A 20,450-nucleotide genomic window follows, 5' to 3' on the forward strand; every position below is an offset into this window, starting at 1 on the left:
GCATACAAGCCTTGCATAGACATGAGCTTTCATTTCTCTTCGGTGAGTACCTACAAGTAAAACGACGGGGTCGTATGGCAGGCCTCTGTTTAACTTTTTTAAAAGTGGCTAAACTGTTTCCCCAAGTGGCTGTGACAGTCTCCACCCCCCCCCCCCCAGCTGTGGGTGAGGGCTCCATCTGCTCTGCGTCCTCATGGCACTTAAACAGTAGCGACCCTTTTTATTAGGCCACTTTAATCGGCGCAGAGTAGTATTTCATTGTGCCCTTAATTTGCATTTCTAGCTGTCATGATGTTGAGCATCTTTTCGTGTGCTTATTGGGTGTTCATACATATACATCGTGGTTGAATTCTCCGTTCAAATATTTGGCCCCTTTTTAAAATTGGGTGGTTTTCTTATTTGAGTTGCAGTTTTGAGCCACATTTTAATTAACACAGATTAGAATGAGGTGGTGCGTTCCAACCCCCATCTGGCCTCCTCCCAAGGAATTTGGGGTAAATCCCTAACACCAGGGCCTGGGCCTCCACAATCTGCCTCCTCCCGCTGGCCCCTAGCTCAGTCCTCTCTGCCACACGGGCTGCCTGGCAGCCCTCTGAACCTGCCAGACATCTATTACCATCAATCAACTTATTCAGGACTCTCTGGACACATTTAGTGTTCACCCAAACCCCCAAAATAAGCTGGGGAGTCCCTGCATCTTGGGCTTCTAGCCCTGCTGTTGAATGAATGAAGGAATGAATAAGTGAGTAAATGAATGCCTCTTACCTAGCTGGAGAGGTCGGCGAGGTCTTCCCTGAGGAGGTGATGCTGCATTATGAGCACAGAAGACTAAAGAGGAACTGATCAGATAACAAGGAGGAGAAAGCTCCACTCCAGAGGGGCCAGACAGCACGTGCAAAGGCCCCACTGCAGAAGGGAGCCTGGTTTAAGAAACTGTGAGAAGGCGGATGGCTGGGAGAGACAGAGGAGAGGGCAGCGAGGGAGTTATGTTTTGTCCTAAACCAGGACCCTGACCAAGGTGGGAAACTCCCAAAGCTTTTGGGGTGAGGGGTGGAGGTGACCGAAACTGAGGATTTAAGTGTCCCTTCGGATGCCAAGAGAGGAAGTGGAGCGGAGTTCTGCTTCCTCGGAACAGTGCAGGGAGGAGGTAGGAGTGGCCTGGGATCTAGTGGACGCCTCGGTGGTGATGAGAAGTGGGCGGAGATGAAAGTCTAACAGACGAAGACGGGCGGCTCTCGTGGTGAGGATGTGGAGAAAAAGGACAACCCCCAGGGCTCTGGCCCTTGGGGTGGAAGGATGGACGTCAGTGCCCCTCCCGGGGGCGTGAGAATGTCACGGGCTGGTCTTGGACACACTGAACTGACGCCCTGCAGACGTGCGTACGCGCGGGCGTGGTAGTGCTGTGCTGTGTTGTGTTTAGGCTATGAGGTGTGTGTCTGGGCACCCTCCCGGAACAAATGGGGGCGAGGGGAGGCGGAATGGCCAAGGCAGAAAAAGAGCGGGAGCGGGGTGGGGAGCTGCCAGCGCGGTCAAAGCCGCAGGAGGACTAGGGCGAATCTCGCAGTTTGGGCGCCCAGGGTCCGGGGCTCCAGCCCTGTGCCTGGGCACGAAGCTCGACGGGAGACAGCGAGTGTAAACAATCCTTCCGGACAAGGAGGGATGGGTGGCAGCTCCGACGGGGTGCTCGGGGGTGGCGAAGAGGAGGTCTCGAGCTTCCTGGATAGGGGTGCGAGGACAATGTGAGGGGTATCAGGAAGCCCCAGGTCAGGGCCGCCGGGGTGCGAGGGGAGGAGGGGAGGCGAAGGAATGAGGGCGGAAGAGGGGGAGGTAGGACCGGAGGAGGGGGCAGGAGGAGAGGCGGGGCGGGGGCGGGGCGGCGGGGGGGCGATGCGCCCCTCCGCGGAGCTCGCTGGGCTTTTCTCTCCTTCCGCACAGTCTGGGTTTCCGCTTCCCTCCCGGGTGCGGGGCGTGAGGGAGCAAGACCGAGCTTTGTCCTTGTCGCCGTCATGTGGCCCCCAGACTCGGACCCCGACCCGGACCCCGAGCCCGCTGGCCGCTCCCAGCCTGGCACGGCGGCCCCCGGGCTCCGAGCCCTCCTGCCCGCGCGCGCCTTTCTCTGCTCGCTCAAAGGCCGCCTCCTGCTGGCGGAGTCGGTGAGTGCAGCGCGGCCCCCTCCCGCGGGCCCCCTAGGCTGCGCCTCCGAACGCACCCGGCCGACCCCTCTTGGAGCCCGGTCCACTGGGCAAACTCGCCCACGTTTCGGACTGACTCGCTTAAGCTCAGCGCGCGGGTCAGAGGCAAGGTGGGGCCTGAACCCGGGACTTCCCGGGTCTTCAACACGCGAGTGCAAAGCCGAGGGCCTTAGGGAAGCCTGGAGAGAGGTCCCGGGCCCCTGGAAATGCAGCCTAGTGCTGTGTGACCTCGGGCGCCTCCGTCCTTCCTGGGCGCCTCCGTCCTTCCTGGGCGCCTGGAGGAATCAGCCCGCTCCGCCCTTCACGACCCCCGGGTAGGGACGCCCTTGCCCGCTTTCCGGGGCGCAGGGAGGGCCAGCCGGGCCTCAAGCTCCAGGGTGGAGGCTGGAGTGGAGTCCATCCAACTGGGGTGGGGACAGCAGAGAGTGGGGAGAGGACCCCCGGGATTGGGTGAGGCCCCAGCAGCACTGCAGGGGGCAGGCAGGCCCCGGGACGTGGGCCGGAGCCCAGCGTGGTGACTTCATCCCCCTCCTCCCCTTCTTGATCAGGATCCAGCCGCCCCGCCCCCGCTGAGCTTCTTCCTTCCCGCTCCCCCCACCCTGGCCAGTCAGGCCTTTGTCCTCCCGACACCGCGAAAACTCCCGCACTGTCCGCTTGTGGGCTGGGGCCTGGTCCTGGGCCTGTGTGGAGGGAGAAGGAAGACACCATGCAGAGGGGACGTGGGATGAGGGAGGGGCATGTGTTACTTAGATCCCCATTAAATTGACAGCCCCTGTCTTTATTCCCACTTTGCAGACAAGAAAGCTGAGGCCACAGCACCCTAGGGGACTTGACAGGTGGATGAGATGAGGGCCAGGTGACAGCAAGGACTGAGGGGGATGGGGGTCAGAGGAAGGAAGATTCTGCCTTGACCTCAGGAGGCGGTTGGTGGTTCTATCACGTTTTTGTGTCTGGGGTCAGCCCAGAGGCCTCCAGCCTAGGACCTGCCCAACTCCCAAGTGAGGTGCCAGGACCCACCAACAGTCCTCACTTCAAGGGGTTGCCTCCTGGTTGGCCACCCCAGCCCCACCCGAGATTGATGGGAGCTACTTTTGGGAAGAAGCCTTGAATCCACCACCCACTGAGGGCACCGCAAACCCACTGCACTCAGGCCCCCCTCCTAGGTCAAGGGGTAGCTGGCCAGAGCACAGAGGAGGCCAGGGCACAGGTGGGTGTCAGGAATCTGTCTGGGAGGACAAGGGTGGGGAGGAAGGATGGACACTGAAATCACATGGGGAGCTGCCCCCAGGCCCAAGCAAATGGGGAGGCTGACTGGACAGGAAGGGGGAGGAACTGGCTACCAGGAACCCAAGAATGAGGAAACAGGGCTCAAGAGGGGGATCCCCAGAATCAGGCTTTGGGAGGCAGAGAACAGGAAGGAGAGGGACGCAAAAATAGCCCACGGTAGAGATAAATGTAGCAGGAGCTGTGGACAGGCTGGGTCAGGCTCCCCTACCTTGCCTTCCTGGGGGGCCCTAGCAGGCTCTTGGCTGCCTCTGTGCCCTAGTTTCCCTTCTGTTCAAGTTGGACTCAGCTACCCTCATGGCTAAGTTCAGGACAGATGTGGGTGCCCTGGGGACTCCCTGAGATCTCTGCAGCTCATTTGCCTGAAGCAGCCACAGTGCTTCCTGTGGGGCACATGGGTATCCCTCGAGGCCCCTGGGCCCCACTCCGAGCTCGGCCATGGACATGTGCAAACCCAGACAGTGCAGAAACAAGGGTAGATAAAAGCCAACACCCACAGGGCAGGGTTGCTTAAGGACGCCTTGTGTAGGGTCAAGTCAGCCCTGGGTTCGAATCCTGGTGCCCTCTTAATAGCTGCATGCCACTGAGCCATCACTTCACCTCTCAGAACCTCAGTCTTCTCATCTGTAAAGTGGGCTGGGAGCAGCACCTGGCACATGGTTGTGAGGATGGCAGGAGATTCCCCAAGCCTCAGGGGCACCGGCCCAATGCCCAGCGCCATCACCCTGGTCTGCTCTGCAGCGCCCAGTCTGCAGGACTGACCAGGGTCCCCCGCGGTCCACCAGCATCAGTTCCCACACACGGTGTATGGATGGGGCTGCAGAGAACATCTTCACTCTTACAGTCCCCAGTGCAGCTCACCCACGGACCAGCGGGCCACGAGGCATCCATGTCAACACTGCTCTCCTGGAGGTTTATTTCATATTATTAGTAAAAATTGCAAATATATTAAAAAGTTGCAAGAGTTATACTGGTATCAGCCATATACCCACCACCTAGATTGTATGGTTGTTACCACGTTGTTATACTTACTTTAGCACCTATCTCCCCATCTACCTGCCCATCAATCCATCCCGTTTTTCCATGTGTTAAGAGCAAGTTGAAGACATCAGTACATTACATCTCTAAGCACTTCAGCATCCATCTCCGTAATTAAACATAAGATTTATTGTTTTTCAGGTAAAGATTACATTCAATGAAAAGTACAAATCTTGTGTGTTGGGAGTGATTTTTTTGAATTTGGTTCCTGCTTAGTGGGCTGCCTCCGAGGCTTCTTAGGTTTGATTAGCTCCTGTTGGGCATCCTCTGAATTGGGTGGGTTCTGCCACAGAGCCTGCTGGGGTCGGGGTGGGGGTGAGCAGCCCCAGAGGGTGGCCTCCTGGGGAGCAGGACACACCTGGCAGGCTGGGACCTCCTGATTGGGTCCTGGCAGGGCACCGGCCTGGGGTTCAGGACTCAGGGCCATGCCCAGAAACACTGGGGGCAACACGTGTATGGGCCCAGGCCCCTCGAACAGATTCTAATCCTGGCAGCTTGGGAACTGAGGGCCGGTCGCCTCCTGTACCAGAGCCGCCTCTGCTCTTGACTGCAGGGTAGCTCAGAGGGGCACTGGGCAAGGGGCTGCACAAGGGCTCTGACTTCTCCCTCCCCACCCCAACCAGGGTCTCTCCTTCATCACCTTTGTCTGCTATGTGGCGTCGTCAGCATCCGCCTTCCTCACCGCGCCCCTGCTGGAGTTCCTGCTGGCCCTCTTCTTCCTCTTTGCTGATGCCATGCAGTTGAATGACAAGTGGCAGGGCTTATGCTGGCCCATGATGGTGAGGGCTGGGGCCCCAAGAGGAAGTAGCTAGCTGGCCATCACAGAGAGTTGTGCATTTGGGCCCTGCCCTTTCTTCAATGCGAGGGAGGGGCAGCTTGCTGTTGGTTGGAGCCAGGCAAGTAGGCCTGGCTTCAGATGGTCTGGGCCCCACCACTCTGCAGCCATGTGAGGAGATCAGGCCTTGGGGTCCCTCTGTTGAGGCGGGGAACTCCAGACTGCATTCTTGCCCTTGGCCACCAGGTGGCACTAGTGCTCCCAGCTGAGCCTGCAGGAATGAGTCTGAGCTGCAGAAATTCAAGCCACTTCCACGAGGGCAGGGCAGGGTAACTGAGGTTTGCAGGACTTACCCAGACCCCAGCCCTCTGGCAACTCATTTTGTCACCTGGGAGAGCCCATAGCCGTGCCTCAGACTTTGCTGCATGGAATGGGTCAGAGAAAAGGGACAGCAAGCCCGCACTTGAATGCTGGTCTCTTCTTGACTTCATACCCACCATTTTTCCTGATGGGCTGTACCTACTGTATCCCCATTCTAGAGTCAAGTCATAATACATAAGTGGATCTGCAACAAGTACGTGGCAAAGTGAGGCCCAGGGCCAGATCCCGACAGGCCATGCTGCAGCCTGGTCCATACGCTGTCCACTGGGCAGAGGATGGCAGCCTGCAAGAGTCACCCGAGCAGGGGTGGGAGGACAGGTTGGGAGCCCCGAGATGCTAGACCCGGGAGCCAGGCATGTATCCTGGCCGCCAGGCCCACCCTCCTCTGGAAACAGTGGGATTCCAACCATTTTCTACCCCCTGGTGAGCTTCTGAGCCCGTCCCCTGCTGTACCCCAGGGAGTTCAGGGCAGTGTGACCATGTCTGTCTCCCCAGGACTTCCTACGCTGTGTCACAGCAGCCCTCATCTACTTTGCCATCTCCATCACAGCTGTTGCCAAATACTCAGATGGAGCTTCCAAAGCAGCCGGGGTGAGTAGCTGCCTTTCCCCTGGGAAGGGGGTGTCCAGTGATGCCCCCCTCAAGCTCACCCCACTCTTCCTAAAGCCCCCTATGCTCCTTGGGACACTTGCTTAATTTAGCATCTGGGGCATATTCTGTCCCTGCTTAGGCCCCCCAAAATCTCTTATTGGAGATTACTCTGCCATGAGCTTTGAATGGCTGTTTGCCAGCCAAGTTAGTAGCTCATTTTCCCATTTGTCATTAATGGGAGGGGCCTGTGCCTGCCAATCCAAGCTGCTTATCCAAGCAGATGAAACCAGGTGGTGGGGCTGGGGTGGCTGCTGCTAAGGCTCCTGGACCAGGGACTCCCAGCCCCTAATGACACATCCCATCCACCCTGTCCTCTGTGTCCCACAGGTGTTTGGCTTCTTTGCCACCATCGTGTTTGCAATTGACTTCTACCTGATCTTTAACGACGTGGCCAAATTCCTCAAACAAGGAGGCTCTGCAGACGAGACCACAGCCGACAAGGCAGAAGGTGAGCAGCCACACTGAGGGCTTCCACCCAGAACCCGTACCCCAGAACAATCACGGCAGGGGCCCTGCTCCCCCCTGGGAACGCTTGGCTGGTTTGAGGCTGGAATAGGAGCATTTCTTCTTTCCCCACGAACAGGAAGTGTTTTCACAGCCTGGTTCTCATATCCCTTCATGCAGCACTGATCAAATAGAGCCGGTCCCCACGGGGCTCCCCAGGGCCTCAGCCTTTCCAGGAAGGCCTAGCTGAGGGCACGCCCAACACCTCCATCCTGGTGAAATGGTCCCTGACAAGCACCCAGGGCGGGCAGCCAGCGGCCCCTGCAGCCTGGCCTGCCTGTGGCTTAAAGGCCCGCAGCACCCAGGCAAGTTAAGGCTTGTTCTGCTTTTCATATCCAAGGGGAGTTACGACATTCTGGCCCCTGCAGCCATCCTTCAGCTCAGAATGGCGGTTGTGCCATTACCTAATTTAAAAAAAAAAAAAAAGAAAAAAGGCTCCAAGTTCGATGGCTGGTTTCCCATCTGTGACAAGACAGCCATCCTGTACTTCTGATCACAGTATAAAATAAGGATGGGGGCAAGGGAGGTTGCAAGTATAAAACAGCCAAAAAGAGAGGTTTCTTGGGCAAGAAATAGTTTTCCCTCATTTTCCTGCTAAATTGTGGAGTGGGCTTGGGGTATAGATGTACCACCCTGGCACCCCAGGTAAGAACAACTCAGGGAGACGGAGCACATGGAGCCCCAGAGGAAAGGGCATTGGGGCTCCCACCTCCACAGCACCATGGAGGTGACGGCAGCTGCACCGGCCCCCACACCAGGCAGATCCACCAACAGCAAGAGGAGCTTGAGCTGGGGGCTCCCCAGAGATGGCTCCCGGGCACCACCAGCCAGGAATCTCCTGCCAGGCCTCCTCTTTGCTTCCCTTTCAGAAGAGAATTCCGACTCTGACTCCGACTGAAGGGCTGCCCTGCCCTGGCACCCTGAGCCACGGGGGCCTTCACTCCTGCAGTCCGGACCGGCTGGCCGGAGCGTGGCCTGGGGGCCGGCTGTGTGGGGAGGGAGGCTGTGACTTCTCGAGCAGCAGCAGGAGCGGCTGAGGGAGCAGGCCTCCTCGCAGCTTTCAGGTGACTTCTGAGCCCAGCACACAGAAGGCGCCCCTTGGCTTAGCGTATCTAACCACTCTGCACAGGAGGCCGTCCTGAATAGTCAGCCCCTCCTCATTTCTGATCCACAGATGTTAAGCCCTTTAACCTCTCTGCCAAAAATAAACAAACACAAAGGGACACAGCAGATAGATCCCCGTTACCCCATCACAGGAATATTTCATGCCAAGGGCGTGGGTAGGGGTAACAGGATGAGGGACAAGTGAGACAGAAACCACCCAGGGGCCAACCACCAACCCGCCTGGCCCCAGGGACTTGTCTGCGTGTGGTTCCCCTGCTCATTCCAGGCACTTTGTCAAAAGTGATCCTTCCAGGCGCTTTGGTTCACAGAGCACTACTCCCCTCGTCATTCCTTAAGCAGGGAGAAAACCGCCCTTTGCCCTTAACTGACACCTCGCAGCCTCGGAAGCCATGGCTTCTTTGGGTGGCCCGACTGTTCTGGGTCTCAGACTATTTTAAAGAAAAGCTCGTAAAGTAGCTTACTGGGTCCAAAAGATGGAACAGCAGGGCCAGCATCCTGGGTGGCTGGGCAGGCCCAGCCAAGGCTTCTTTCCCTGGGGACCCACCAGCAGGCGACAGGTCCTTGGGTGCCCAGGAACGTACGTCTAGACACCAGAGCGGGTCTCCTGACCACCTCGCGAGAGGTGGAACGTGCTTTCTGTGTTCACCTAAGGACCTATGCTGTGTATATATCTTCAGTGGGACTTTGTAACTTTATCTATGTATTTTTTACACAAAAGCATCTTCTTAAGTAGCATTTCCTGTGACCCATGAGGCCTTGTGAAATGAGCCAGAGTTCTGGACCCATTCGGGGGCATTTGTAACTTTTCTTCTCCTCTTGCATGTGAATCTCCTACCCTGAAAAAAGCCAAAATGAATTAAACCAGACTGACTACCTGCTTGGAGTGTGTTTGAGGGGAGGGGGGTATAAGGGGAAGATTAGATCAAAAAAAAGAAAAACCACTTGCACCACCCAGAGCAGCGTGGCCCCATCCCAGCGTGAACCCTGACGGCTCCAGGCCTCAGCAGCAATACACGCACACTTGCTCCCCACTAAGCGCCTCACACGTGTGCTCATATTTACTCCTCACACAGTTCAGCTTTACAGTCCGGGAAGCCGACAGAAGGTTCAGGAACTTGCCCAGGTCACCACAGCCCCTCTGAGGATGCCCAGGGCCTCTCACATGTCAGGGTAACACCCCCCTAGCACGGGTCAGGCAGCCAGACCCTGGCGCTCTCGTGGTTGGACGAGGGACCTCAGAACCGTAGCCCGGGAGGAGCTTGGGGCAGCGTTTCGGCCCAGGCCGGTGGGAAGCGGCAAGGCATTCCGCCCCAAGGTGCACACACGTTCTGAAAATACGTGGAAAGCTGACTGCGCAGAGGCCGAGCGGGGCTCATGGTGGGAGTTGCTACTCTGCCGTACTGGCCCTGGCCAAGCCGCCTGTCCACACCTGTCCTAACAGCCCTAACAGGCTTGTTTCAGGAGCTGGGCCCACTGCCTGTGGAGGGACAGGAGCTAACAAATCAGAGCACTGCAAGAGACCACACCATTTTTACACGTCCATTTATTAAACAAGAACTCCTTCATGACAATTTAATACAATATTAGCGATTAGTGTTGAGAAAATTATTTCCCCTCTACATACAAAAATACAGATTTGAACACTATGAAAACAATCAGGACGAGTACCATGAAAAGTCGGTCCTCCAAAGGAAACAAGGGGGACCAAGGGCAATGGGAAGCTCTGCCTGCTGTCGGGGACAGACCAACCGCAGCAAAGGCTCTGGGCCCAAAGCACTCCGCGCAGGCAGAGTCCAACCTGAGAGCCGGTGGGAGCCTGTGGGGCCCGCCCTCGGGAACCCGTGTGGGTTCGGGAAGCCGGGGTGGGACCTCTGACCGGCCAGCAACATAAACCAGAGTTTACCAGACAGGCATCACTTCAGAAGGCCCCACAGCTGCGTCTAACTGTTAGAGGAAACAGACTTTTGTGAAGCAAAGTGCAATGGTCCTTAAATTAACATCGCCCCCCGCAAAGTGCCACAGGGCGAGTGCCAGTGAGTGAGAGTTATTAGCCACCTGACTCCACGTCCTTTGTTAGAAAATAATTACATACTCTGATCCTTCAAAAAGGACAAAAAGACTACAATGTTATGTTTCAATAAATCCATTCCTTCATGTTGCAATGGCTCAGCTAGTTTCCTCAAGATTTTTCTTGACCAGACAGAACTCGTGTCCTGTAGGGGTGGGAAAGCAAGAAGGGGCAGCGAGAGCACTATCCTGCGGTGGCCTCATCAAGCTCCTCACGGCGGGGAATCTGTTTTGTTCGGGCCCCAAACCACAAAGGGCCAGGGAGCCTGACCAGCTCCAGGAACCAGTCAGGTCCAGTGGAAGGTGAGCCCCGGACCAGCGGGGGACCCTCAGACGCAGGCAGCACAGCCAGGCCCGAGCACACCCTCCAGTGCACGGGGCCCAGACCAAAGGCCTTTCCCTCCCCCGTTCAGACCCAGAGAGGGGAGGTCAGAGCACCAAGGTGTTGTTCTTTTCTCCTGCTGCGGAACCACTTTGCTCCAACCGTCTGAGGTGAGCGGTGGCTCTCCGCACTGAAGTGGTTTAAAAATGCCCCATGCAGTTACACTGATTAAGAATCATTTCACAGAAATATACTCTTACTCTCAGGCTATTTAAATAAGCAGAAACAAGATGAGGGGGAGAGAGCAGCGGAGAGGACACAGGAACAGCCAGGGGTGGTTTTTGTCACTTTCTTTTTAAAAATACATACGAAGTCCAAAGGGAAAATGTCCAACCTCAATACCAGCATTGCTGAAAGCAATATTAAAAGGACACAGTCTAAAATCATGCTACAAAAATAGTGTTATCTGATTTAATTAAATGTACATCTTTTTCTTCAATTCCATGATTAACAAGAGTGTTTATGTGACTGACACACGGAAGGCACCAGAGGTGAAGTGATTAGAGTTGTCTTGAAATATACGAAGACAGAATTACCTACTTGGGGGAAAAACATAGTCGTACCTGCAATAAATAGTTAAGTGCTCTTCCCACGGGTTCCTGAACCCCTGCAAATCTCAACATATACAAATAGTTTCAATCCCTAGCATTCTCCTAGAGGGAATCGCAACAAAAATCAAGTTATGAAAAGCACTGGCTTTATCCACACATGTCATTTCATTGTGAGGCAGAATGTAAAGACTCATTTTTAAACGGGTTCGTTCACGCGGTGAAAGAGTTGAAAGCAGGTAGCCCCTCTGCGGGCCTGGGCCACCGTGGGGGGCCATCCGGGCAACAGAGCCAGCCTTCCCCCCCCAGCCTTGGACCAGCCAGTTCTTCCCTCAAGCCCCAGATATCCGCCTCCCTCACTTATGCAGAGAGGGGAGCAGAATCTCGAAACTTGCACATTGATTCTGGAAAAGGCCTCATGGAGGGCGGCAGCCGTCGGTCAGACCTGGCCCCGCCTGGCATGGGCACCAGTCCCGACCTTCCCGTCGGGTGGCTTTCCTGATGAGAGGCACTTCCCATGGCTTCCAGCAGGGTCCCCCAAAGAGAGCTCGGATGTGACAGTTTCAGGTCACTACTGCATCGCAGACAAGCCCTGTCAGGACCAATTGCGTCACACCTGACTCAGCTCTCAGGCACAATCATGAGAAGAAACTGTGGGCCTTGCCCTAATCCCGTCCACAGAGGTCATCTGAGACAACTTCCTCCTCTGAAAGAGAACCATAAAAGTTCTGCCGGCTCCCAAGAGCCCAGGCTATTAACCCCTTAAATGGAGGCTCTCCAGTTTGAGTGTCGTGCACCCCGAACCGCCCCAGGGGGTCTGACTTAAGGGCTTGGCATAAAAAATGTAGACAACAAAATAACCCTATGAAAAAAACCATACTAATCAAGGACCCATAATCTAAACTTTATTCTAGGAAAACTACTGCTGAGTCATTCAAACTCAGGTGGCTTGTGGGGAGCGCTTCTTTGCTACTATGCTCACCGACTATAACAACTAGGAAACAACCCCCAAGACGGAGAAAACATACCCAAACGGAATACGAATACAGTCCCGACCAAAGACGGGGCAGTGTAGCAGCCCCGCTCCTCCGTTTCAAGCCCAAGACGGTACAAATGCCATTTACTGGCGTGAGGAACAGCCAAACAGAACGCTGGCTTTCAGAAGACAATTCTTCTAGATCTAACAGATACTGGGGGTATTTTCTTTCAGAGACAGTTTCGAAAGGAAAGGAATGTAAAGGGTCAAATATTTCCAATTACCTTCTCACCAGGCAGTTCTTAGAATTTCGACCACATCCGATGAGAAGAGAAGAAACCCTTTCTTCCGGGTCTCAGAAAGCGCTGGGAAGTTTACCAGGCAGCGTTCGGTCTGCGCCCTCTCTCAGGTGGCACCCTAACGGGAAGCCGAGTCACCCGTCTAGACCTGCCAGTTCCCAAACTCAAAGGCAAGAGCCCCAAGGCACACGGGTCCCTACATTCCACTCTCGCTTCCACAACAAGATCTCACTTTTCCAAAGACAAGGGGATAGAAAGGCGGTTAACCAGACTTCCTGGGTCCTTAGCCGGTCCAGCGTTATCCACAGCAGAAGGAGCCTGGGCTGCAGCCCCAGCCCCCTCGCAGACCTGCCCCTGCCCCCAGCCTGTCACCTTGCTGGTCCTAAACGTGGGTGCTGACAAAATAAGCAAGATCTGGGGAAGAGAGAAGCCCTGGGTTCTACAAACTTCACCAGGAAATTAAAAAGGTGTCTGGGGACCTCCCAGGCTAATGGCAGTCCCTGGAGCAGGCAGCAACTTTTTATTTTGTTCTAGAGAGTCCGTCGGCAGCAGCTCTCAACCTAAAAAGTGTCTGTGCCTTTTGCTACCTGTTTAACGTTGCTGTTCTCCTTTAGACGAGACAGGGAGAAAACGAGAGCCAGGCAGCGGCACGACGACTCCCTGGCTGCTTTGTTCAGAACAGGGACGGCGCCGTGGGAACCACGTCAATCGTCACTGCCTTCCAGAATCACTCACTTGGCCACAGGCTGTCACCACACTCTCGTCAGTTAGGACAGGTTCTAAGAACGACCCGCAGAAAACCTTGCGTACCCAGAGATTGGATCTTGGTCCACCTCTTAAACACACGGAGAGGTGAGGGGTTTCTTCCCAAATAGCACCAGTGCCCACAAGAAAAGGTGAGGTTGGGCCATTCACAGGACATGACACAGGGAGGGCTCATTCAAGGTTCTTCGTTGCAAACAAGAACTCACATGCACGCAGACAGAGGGGTAAGGGCTTCTTTCCTCAGAGACCACCTAGGGCTTTGCACGAGTCAATCACAGAGAAACCTCCAAAGACAGGTCAGCGAGCAGCAGACTTTAAGAGCAGGAGTGTGTTCAAGTGAGTCATGAAGCTCTCGCCAGAAGCACCCCACTCAGGGTGGAGGTCAGATACACTCCACACCTTCCACAGGCCCGAGCGTTCCTGCCGGGGATGGCGATAGTGATGGTGCCCAAGGGGCTGGGGTGCCGCCCAAGCCAGGCCATTGCTGGCTTCCCTGTGGCCACGCTGGGCTCTGCTGATGCTGGCCCTCCAGTTCAAGTTGCCGAGGAAGACACGGGTGAGTACTGGGACTGGGTGGGCTACACATTCTTGCCTTTATGTAGGCAAAGGTAATCTCTCTTGAATGACTATTGCTGCAGAGTAAAAATCTAAAATAAAATACTTTACTGTAAATCAGACTTTTGAGATTTTAATCTGTAAATGCTTTGGTCCTTCCCCAGATTTTTACGGGGCCAACGAGTGTCTGCAGGCTTCCATGACTGTAATCTCTGGGCACAAAGGGAGAAGGTATTTCCCATCATGCCTTCAAGCAACACAAAGAGAAGGTAAAGGAGAATCAGAGAAAAAACTGACCACGTCCACCGCATCAGTGCCAAGATAAAATTTCTCTGAAGACGTCAGTGTCTGCGTCCGTCTGAAACCACCGAATGGTGGAGAGTTTCAACCATACGGCCTCCAGGAACAAACTCAAAGGCACAAAGCAACTGTAGTTCTCTTCAAGTCTGGCACAAACTGTGAAAGAAAGCCGTTATCATTCCACCAGAGAACGGAGAGACACTAAGATCGCCTCAGCCTGAAAGTGCCCCCGAACGACCCGACACCGACCCACACGGGAACTATTAAACGCACAAATGTGCGTCCTTCAATCTGCGGAGGGGAAATTCTCTAAGCCCCCAAATCTAGCTTGTCTGGTTCGTACACAGGGGCAACACAGAAAAATGCAGGTGCCTTTGCACTCACCTAGACAAACACATTCCTTCATGACTTCTTCCCGCCACACTGCCACGGGTGACGAGACAGGTGACTGTGCATCACACCAGAGAACCCAGCTGGCTACTCCGCCTGTAGTGAGAGCTGCTTAACAGAAAGACATATATCTCCTAAACCCGTGGGAGAGCCTCATGGCACAAAGGGTATTAAATAGTTACAGCGACATAAATAATTCCAAAGATTCTGACACTGAGATGCAAACGAACTCCTCAGTTGCTCTGAGGCTACGGTGTCATCCCTTTTTGTCACCTGTCAGCATTTACAGTTTCCACGGGCTTCAGAACGGTGCTTGCAGCTGACAGCACATCCACAGGAGGCCAAGAGGCTCCTTTTCCCCAGATGATGAACTGGCCTTACTGAAGTGACTTGGGAAAACCTGGGCAGCAATCCTGCCTGAATGGTATTCTTTTCTTCAATCTCACTTCAAAGGCGGTTTTTTATTGAGGCCAAGTAACATGACTCCCAGCAGGAGATGTCTGATAAAGTTCAGGGTGGTCCTTCCAAGTGGGCCCCATTGAATGCAAGGCTGAGTCTTCGTGACCCTGTCTTTAAATGGAACTCGCAGAGGGAGATAAGCCCAATTTTGACTAGGCACACACGCTCAACAAATGCAAAATAAATATATAAAGTGAACAGATAAAATCCAGATGTCAGCATCTTCTCAGAAATCGCTCCACACAATAGGTTCGGAGTCTGTGAGGCATGATCTGCACGGCCGCGCGACAGACGAGGCACGCGGGCTCGGCCAGACCTGCCGCGCAGCCCATCCAGCCGTGACCAGCCCTGGCTGCCCTCTGGGGGACGGAAGGGAGGTGAGTGACCACCATGCCAGCTGGGTCTGCACCAGCGGCCATGGCCCCCGCAGCAGACAAAGCGGCCTGCCCATGTGACCTGGGTCGCTGCCCGGGGAAGGAGGTGCAGCAGCACCCAGATAGTACCGGACGTTGGGTTCAGGGCGCTGACCCCTACCCCGCCCATTCAGAGACGGCACAGTACCACTTCCTGCAGAACCCCCAGCCCGGCAGTGCCACCTGATCAAGCCCCCGGCGCTGCTCTGTTACGAAGGGTGCGATGCCACACACACAGAGATAGACACTTTCTCACAACACCCCCCAGACACGCTCACATTCTCTCTCTCATCACACAGCATGCTGCTGAGGTGGTGCCCGTTCACCAGCACGAGGCCCAGGGGATGCTCCGAGTTGCTGCACCATCTGCCCTGCCCGCCAGCAGTACATGTTCTTTCCCTGGTGAGGGCCAACCACAAAATACGAGAGCTAGAGTGCGGTCTGTAAACATCGCAAACAGTTCAGAGCGAAAACCTGACAAGTCAGAACAATTTCTCCATAAAAGATACAATTAGTCTCCAAAAGAAAAACAATTACAGCATCACAGGGGCTTGTTTAACTCCTTCACCACAATCATCTTCACTCTATCGAGAATCAGTTCAAAACCTAACACGCCTAGAATTCTCCCCACCAACTCCTCAGATGGATGTTCAGAGTAAGGACCCAGGGCATGAACGGCTACAGTCCGTGCCTTCTGAAATATCAGTGAGAGCATACACGGTGCAAATTCAAGTATTTTCAAATCCTAGACAAGTCTACTCAGAAGCACTTCAGAACTCCTCAGGCATTTGAAAATAAGCCACATCTCTAAAGCAGGGGTGTGTCCCCACCTGTGGTCCAAAGAGGCAAGTGTTCTGGCTGGTGGAATGGATCAAATTTCTTTCCCGCCTTTTACCTGAAAAGGTAAAATTACAAAAAATCTTCAATTCGGCCTCAAAGTATTAAGGGTAGGCAGGAAAGTGAAAAACAAGACGGTCCCCATGTTCCTGGAGGAGAATCTGGGGTTGGGGCGGTGATTCACTGGAGGAAGCATCGAGTGATTTCTCAGCAGGGTGGGAAATGCAAGGTACCCCTCCCGCATGTCAGCAGTCCTGGGGAGCTGTCCCAAAGGGACACCAGCTTTGCCCACCCCCATAAAGTCCAGACCCAACCAAGAGCTCGCCCAGCACACCTATCACCAAGACCCTCAATGACGCACCTGGCTTTCGGGGCCTGTGCTGGCTGCCTCGATGCCCCAGGCATGGAAGATAAGCAGGAGGGGAGGGTCCTGATAGCGAGGCTAATGCTGACGGAGCTCACCGTGGGGCTGCCCAGGCATCAGTGCCGACAAAACTGTTCCGACCTTGTACCCTCATCCCTTGATTTCCACCCCTTCCTAGCAGCCTCCATTTAATCCAACGTGTTGACTTGTCACAAATACACATGACAGGACAGCTCAGAGTCATATGGGAAGTCTGAGCATGGGGACAGTGAGGACCTGAAGGTGGACAAGGCAGCCAGGCAGGCCAGCTGTTCCCATGGCCACCAAACCCTGGAGAATCTGCAGGTCTCTCCCACCCACTTCTGTCTGAACAGCTGGGTACAGGCGTTCTCCACCTCACATACCTGCTAACAGGGCCACTCTGCGGGGGGGGAAACCCTTTCCCAAAATGAACTTTTAGCAAAAAGGACAAAATTCAGCTTAATCACATGAAAGTCTGACATGACAAGGGAAAGAAAACTGATTGAAAGGACGGAAGTGAGGACGAGAGGAGGAGGAGTCTGGCGGGCCCTCAGGTGTCCAGGCGCTGGATCTCGGGGCGACCGTCCACGTCTCTGGACTCCGTGCGGGCTCGGATGTAGTCACTGGTGCTCTGCTGGCGGACGCTGACCCTCCACTTCCGCACGGCCAGGAACGTGTTCCCGGCGTAGACCGCGGTTGCCAAGAAGCCGAATATCTACAAGACACGGCCACAGTTAGTCCTCAGACGCAGGGGCAGTCCCCGAGGCCTGCTGAACGTTTAGCGGTCAGACCCGGGCCAGGTCTATAGTCCCGCGACCCACCTAAGTCGTGCCCCATCTGAAGACAGCCCAAGGTTTCTTTCCTGGTATTTTGGATCTTTTTTTTTAATTAAAAAAAAAAAAACAAAAACGCCTCTTTTATAGCACCTTCATGGTCACTGCTCCCAGACGGGAACATACATGTAGACAAAATACCATATATACAAAAATTCAGGGGCACGTGTGTGAGCCCAACTGAGGTCTGACAATCCGAATCACAGCCCCTGACCCCCACCTCCTCTCCAGCTGCCTCCCACCTGGGCAGCTCCAGGGTGAGAAGCAGCAGGGTTTGGCTTAGTTAATTATGACTAATGAATCTTCTGAGCAGACACCTGGGAGAGCAGCTGGTTTAATACTTTTTATGAACCCTTTTAATCGCCCCATTACTAAGTGCGGCACAGTCTCTGTAACGCAGAGCACAGGGAAAGCCTTACATTATCTGGTTCCCACCCCACCCCACCCCCCAGTGGCAATCTACGCTGAAGGGCAAAAACATCCCCCGACTGCTAACTGGTGTCAAGCCTGGGTTCCCCTTCACGAAGACCCCTGCACTGGCAGGTAAGGCTTGTGAAAGCAACGCCACTGACAGACAGACACCTGCGTCCTGCTGCAACCGGACTAAAGCAGCGGCTCCCAAACTCCAGCATGCATCTGAATCAGCTGGAGGGCTGGTCACACACTAGTCCGATTCCCCAGCTCTGCCAGAGCCTGCGAAGGTCATTTCCTACACGTGCCTGGGTGATGCGGAGGCTGCCGTTCCGGGGACCACACTTTGAGAACCGCAGCACTGAGGGAACTGGGACCCCTTCGGGCCCACGCACAACTTCGTAGGCAAAGAAAAAGGCTGAAGGAGAATGAGTAGGACACATACGAGGAGAGAGAGGAGAGAAAGTCACGAAAAGCATACAAATCAGCCCACGTTTTAACCACTTGAGATCACCTACCACGGCAGCAATTTCTGCTCCGGTTCTGTGATTTAAAGCAGCCAGTACAATCGACGCAATAAAGAAAAAGAAAGTGCTGAGTCCAGTGTTGACCAAATCCTAAAGAAAAAGATAAATAAAATCACTTGAAAAGAAGCATTTCATGCTTTGCCCCCAGAACCATGGAGGAACTTTCAAAGTGAGAGGCACCACACCCAGCCTCCCTGACGGCTCCTCATTTGAGTCTCCATGGCCCAGGGGTGTCGGTCACACAAAGGAAGGCAAGGATGGCAACAGTTCATGACGCTGCTGGACAAAGCACCGCAGCAAAATCCACGTGACCATTTCTTAACGACTTAACTCAGAAACCCAAACTGCTAGCCTATCAAGGCCGTGCACAGTGATTACCACTTACGGTTCTATTGCCATCTTTTAAAAACTCACTCAGATCACCCTGGCATAGACCGAGCTCCCCAAAAGTCCAGAACAGCAATTTTCAACCGGTGTGCTGCAAGAATTTTAAAAACATACAAAACCTGACTATTTAGTCCGGGGCACTGACCTCTTTTCCCTTAGAAAGTCAAATAAAAAAATGACACCAGCCAACACAGCAATAGCCGTCCAGTGTGAATGAATCAAAAGTATAACTTGTTTTTGTCAGATCCGCAAAGACTGTACATTTTGGTGGCCACAGAATCGTAGCCGTTAGTGTGCGTGCGCCGTGGGATGAACGAGGTGGGAAATCCCTGGTCCAGAATGTACCGACAGGGGCGGAACCCTCCCGAGCACCCTCTCGGTCACTTGTGACACCTCCAGCTCACTGGTTCCAGACCTGGAGGACACACTTCCACAGACCTCACCCTCTTTCGTACGCACGCACGGTCTTCCAAGCCTCTCTGTGGTTCAAGCCCAGAGGATTTGCCCCTGAGCTGCCCGCCAAGCAAGTCAGGTTACACATCCAACGTTCCAAAGATTTAACTCCTGTCTTGTCAAGAGAAACACAGCCCAGTGATTAAGAGTCGCAGCCAGACTCGGGTCCTAACCAGTCGTGACTTTGGACAAGGCACTCCACGTCTCTGCGTCTTACACGGGGAGAGAACCCCCCTCTCGGCGCTGTTTTAAGGATGAGGCAGAACAACGCGTGTGAAGAGCCCAGCTCGGCACCTGGTCCGTGGTTAGCGCTCCCTGCACCTCCATCGTGACTTCTGTATTACTACTGTGGCATTAGGCCCTGACAGCCGGGGTCAAACCAGAGTTCCTCTGTGGCCTCTACAGGAAAAAAAATCAGGTAAAATGCTGAACTGCTTACACGCCAGACTGACCGGACCACCAACGCCAGGTCAGTCCTCCCAGCTGGCCTGGCTTCGGGGTCTGTCTCCTCTTTTTAAAGATGCAAAAAGGCAACGTTCACGTCCTCACAGTTCGGAGCCTGTGCAGCAGGAACCCCACCACACCCCTGGCCAGTGCTTCTGCACGGGGTCACAGGCAGGAGTAAGTGCTGCCTCCCGAACTGTCCGGGGATGGCTGCCAGCAGGGACAACTTCGGCACGTTAAGCCAGAACAAATTTTTCACAAATTCAACCTGGGAAGCGTTTAGTTATGCTCAGCTTTGGGTAAGGCGCTGGAGGAATACAGAGAAGACTACAAAATGTACTTTCCGAAGCAAAGACTATTCCGACGTGAGGAAAGTGTCCTGTGATACAATGGGACGTGCACTCGAAAAGCCACGTCTTTGCCAGCTTGCCACAGTCATCCCCATCCCCCCAGTGTCACACACCCAGGCCCCTAAAGGACCCAAGGCTGCAGCCCTCCTCTGCTCAGGGAAGAGGGAGGTCACCCTCGCATGCACGTGTTTTCGGGTCCCTTCTTCAGTAACACACCAGTGAGCACAGTGGAGCCCAAGTAAATCCAGCAACAGAGCAAGGGGATCTGGCCAATGGATACATCTGACTCTACGGTGTTCGAATTTGAAGGAGCCAACATTTACACGTCGGAAGCCTGCACATAACAACTAATTTCTAAAAAACAAACAAACAAAGAACCCAACTTCCAGCTGCTCTTGAAAAACCGTCCCAGAAGTCCCATGAAGCAGCAACACAACTAGCTGGGGCTGAGTAGGACCACCTTCCCCGTGACCTTGACCCCGGCCCGTCTTCTCACTTGCCCACTTACGTCACACGCCCAGCCCCAGGGGGCCCTGAGTCTGTAACGCTGCTCCAGTCCCAGGGACTGGCTGTGCTACGACAGGCGCCACCCTTCCCTACTCTGTCCAGGGAGCCCCCACCTGGAATCTTGCATCTTTCTCTGACTCACTCCAGTTATCCACGGCCTCCTTGCCAGCGTTCCCCCAGGCCTCGCACAACAAAACTGGACCCTAAGAGCA

The 20,450-nt window shown here is 54.5% G+C and overlaps 2 protein-coding genes across 3 annotated transcripts in view; one reads left to right on the top strand and one right to left on the bottom strand.

Annotated features, from left to right (window-relative positions):
• The first annotated feature begins 1,935 nt into the window (after positions 1-1,935).
• CMTM3 (CKLF like MARVEL transmembrane domain containing 3) lies at positions 1,936-8,823 on the top strand. Its single transcript, XM_045191980.2, has 5 exons — positions 1,936-2,153; positions 5,138-5,293; positions 6,166-6,261; positions 6,649-6,769; positions 7,695-8,823. The coding sequence occupies exons 1-5, from the start codon at positions 2,007-2,009 to the stop codon at positions 7,721-7,723; spliced, it is 549 nt and encodes a 182-aa protein (XP_045047915.1). The 5' UTR covers positions 1,936-2,006; the 3' UTR covers positions 7,724-8,823.
• Positions 8,824-12,760: 3,937 nt separating this feature from the next.
• The window catches only part of CMTM4 (CKLF like MARVEL transmembrane domain containing 4), a 51,084-nt gene continuing 43,394 nt past the window's right edge, over positions 12,761-20,450 (bottom strand). The window contains exons 3-5 of one of the 2 annotated variants that reach the window (XR_008425879.2): positions 18,089-18,187; positions 14,227-17,041; positions 12,761-13,998 (exon numbers count right to left, since the gene is read on the bottom strand). Coding sequence is in view for 1 of the 2 variants with exons in the window: in XM_053916248.2 (XP_053772223.1) it covers positions 16,877-17,041; positions 18,089-18,187 (264 nt within the window). In the remaining variant the exon portion in view is untranslated. Of the gene's footprint in view, positions 17,042-18,088; positions 18,188-20,450 lie in introns of both variants that reach the window. The other variant, XM_053916248.2, reaches the window with a different exon arrangement.

The sequence above is a fragment of the Desmodus rotundus genome, chromosome 12 (genome assembly GCF_022682495.2).
Source record: "Desmodus rotundus isolate HL8 chromosome 12, HLdesRot8A.1, whole genome shotgun sequence".
In the NCBI taxonomy this organism is placed as follows: Eukaryota; Metazoa; Chordata; class Mammalia; order Chiroptera; family Phyllostomidae; genus Desmodus; species Desmodus rotundus.

Coding starts and splice junctions, on each gene's coding strand:
- CMTM3 (XM_045191980.2), top strand. CDS start 2,007: ATGTGGCCCCCAGACTCGGACCCCGACCCGGACCCCGAGCCCGCTGGC. Junction 2,154..5,137: donor GCCTCCTGCTGGCGGAGTCG/GTGAGTGCAGCG, acceptor CACCCCAACCAG/GGTCTCTCCTTCATCACCTT. Junction 5,294..6,165: donor GCTTATGCTGGCCCATGATG/GTGAGGGCTGGG, acceptor CTGTCTCCCCAG/GACTTCCTACGCTGTGTCAC.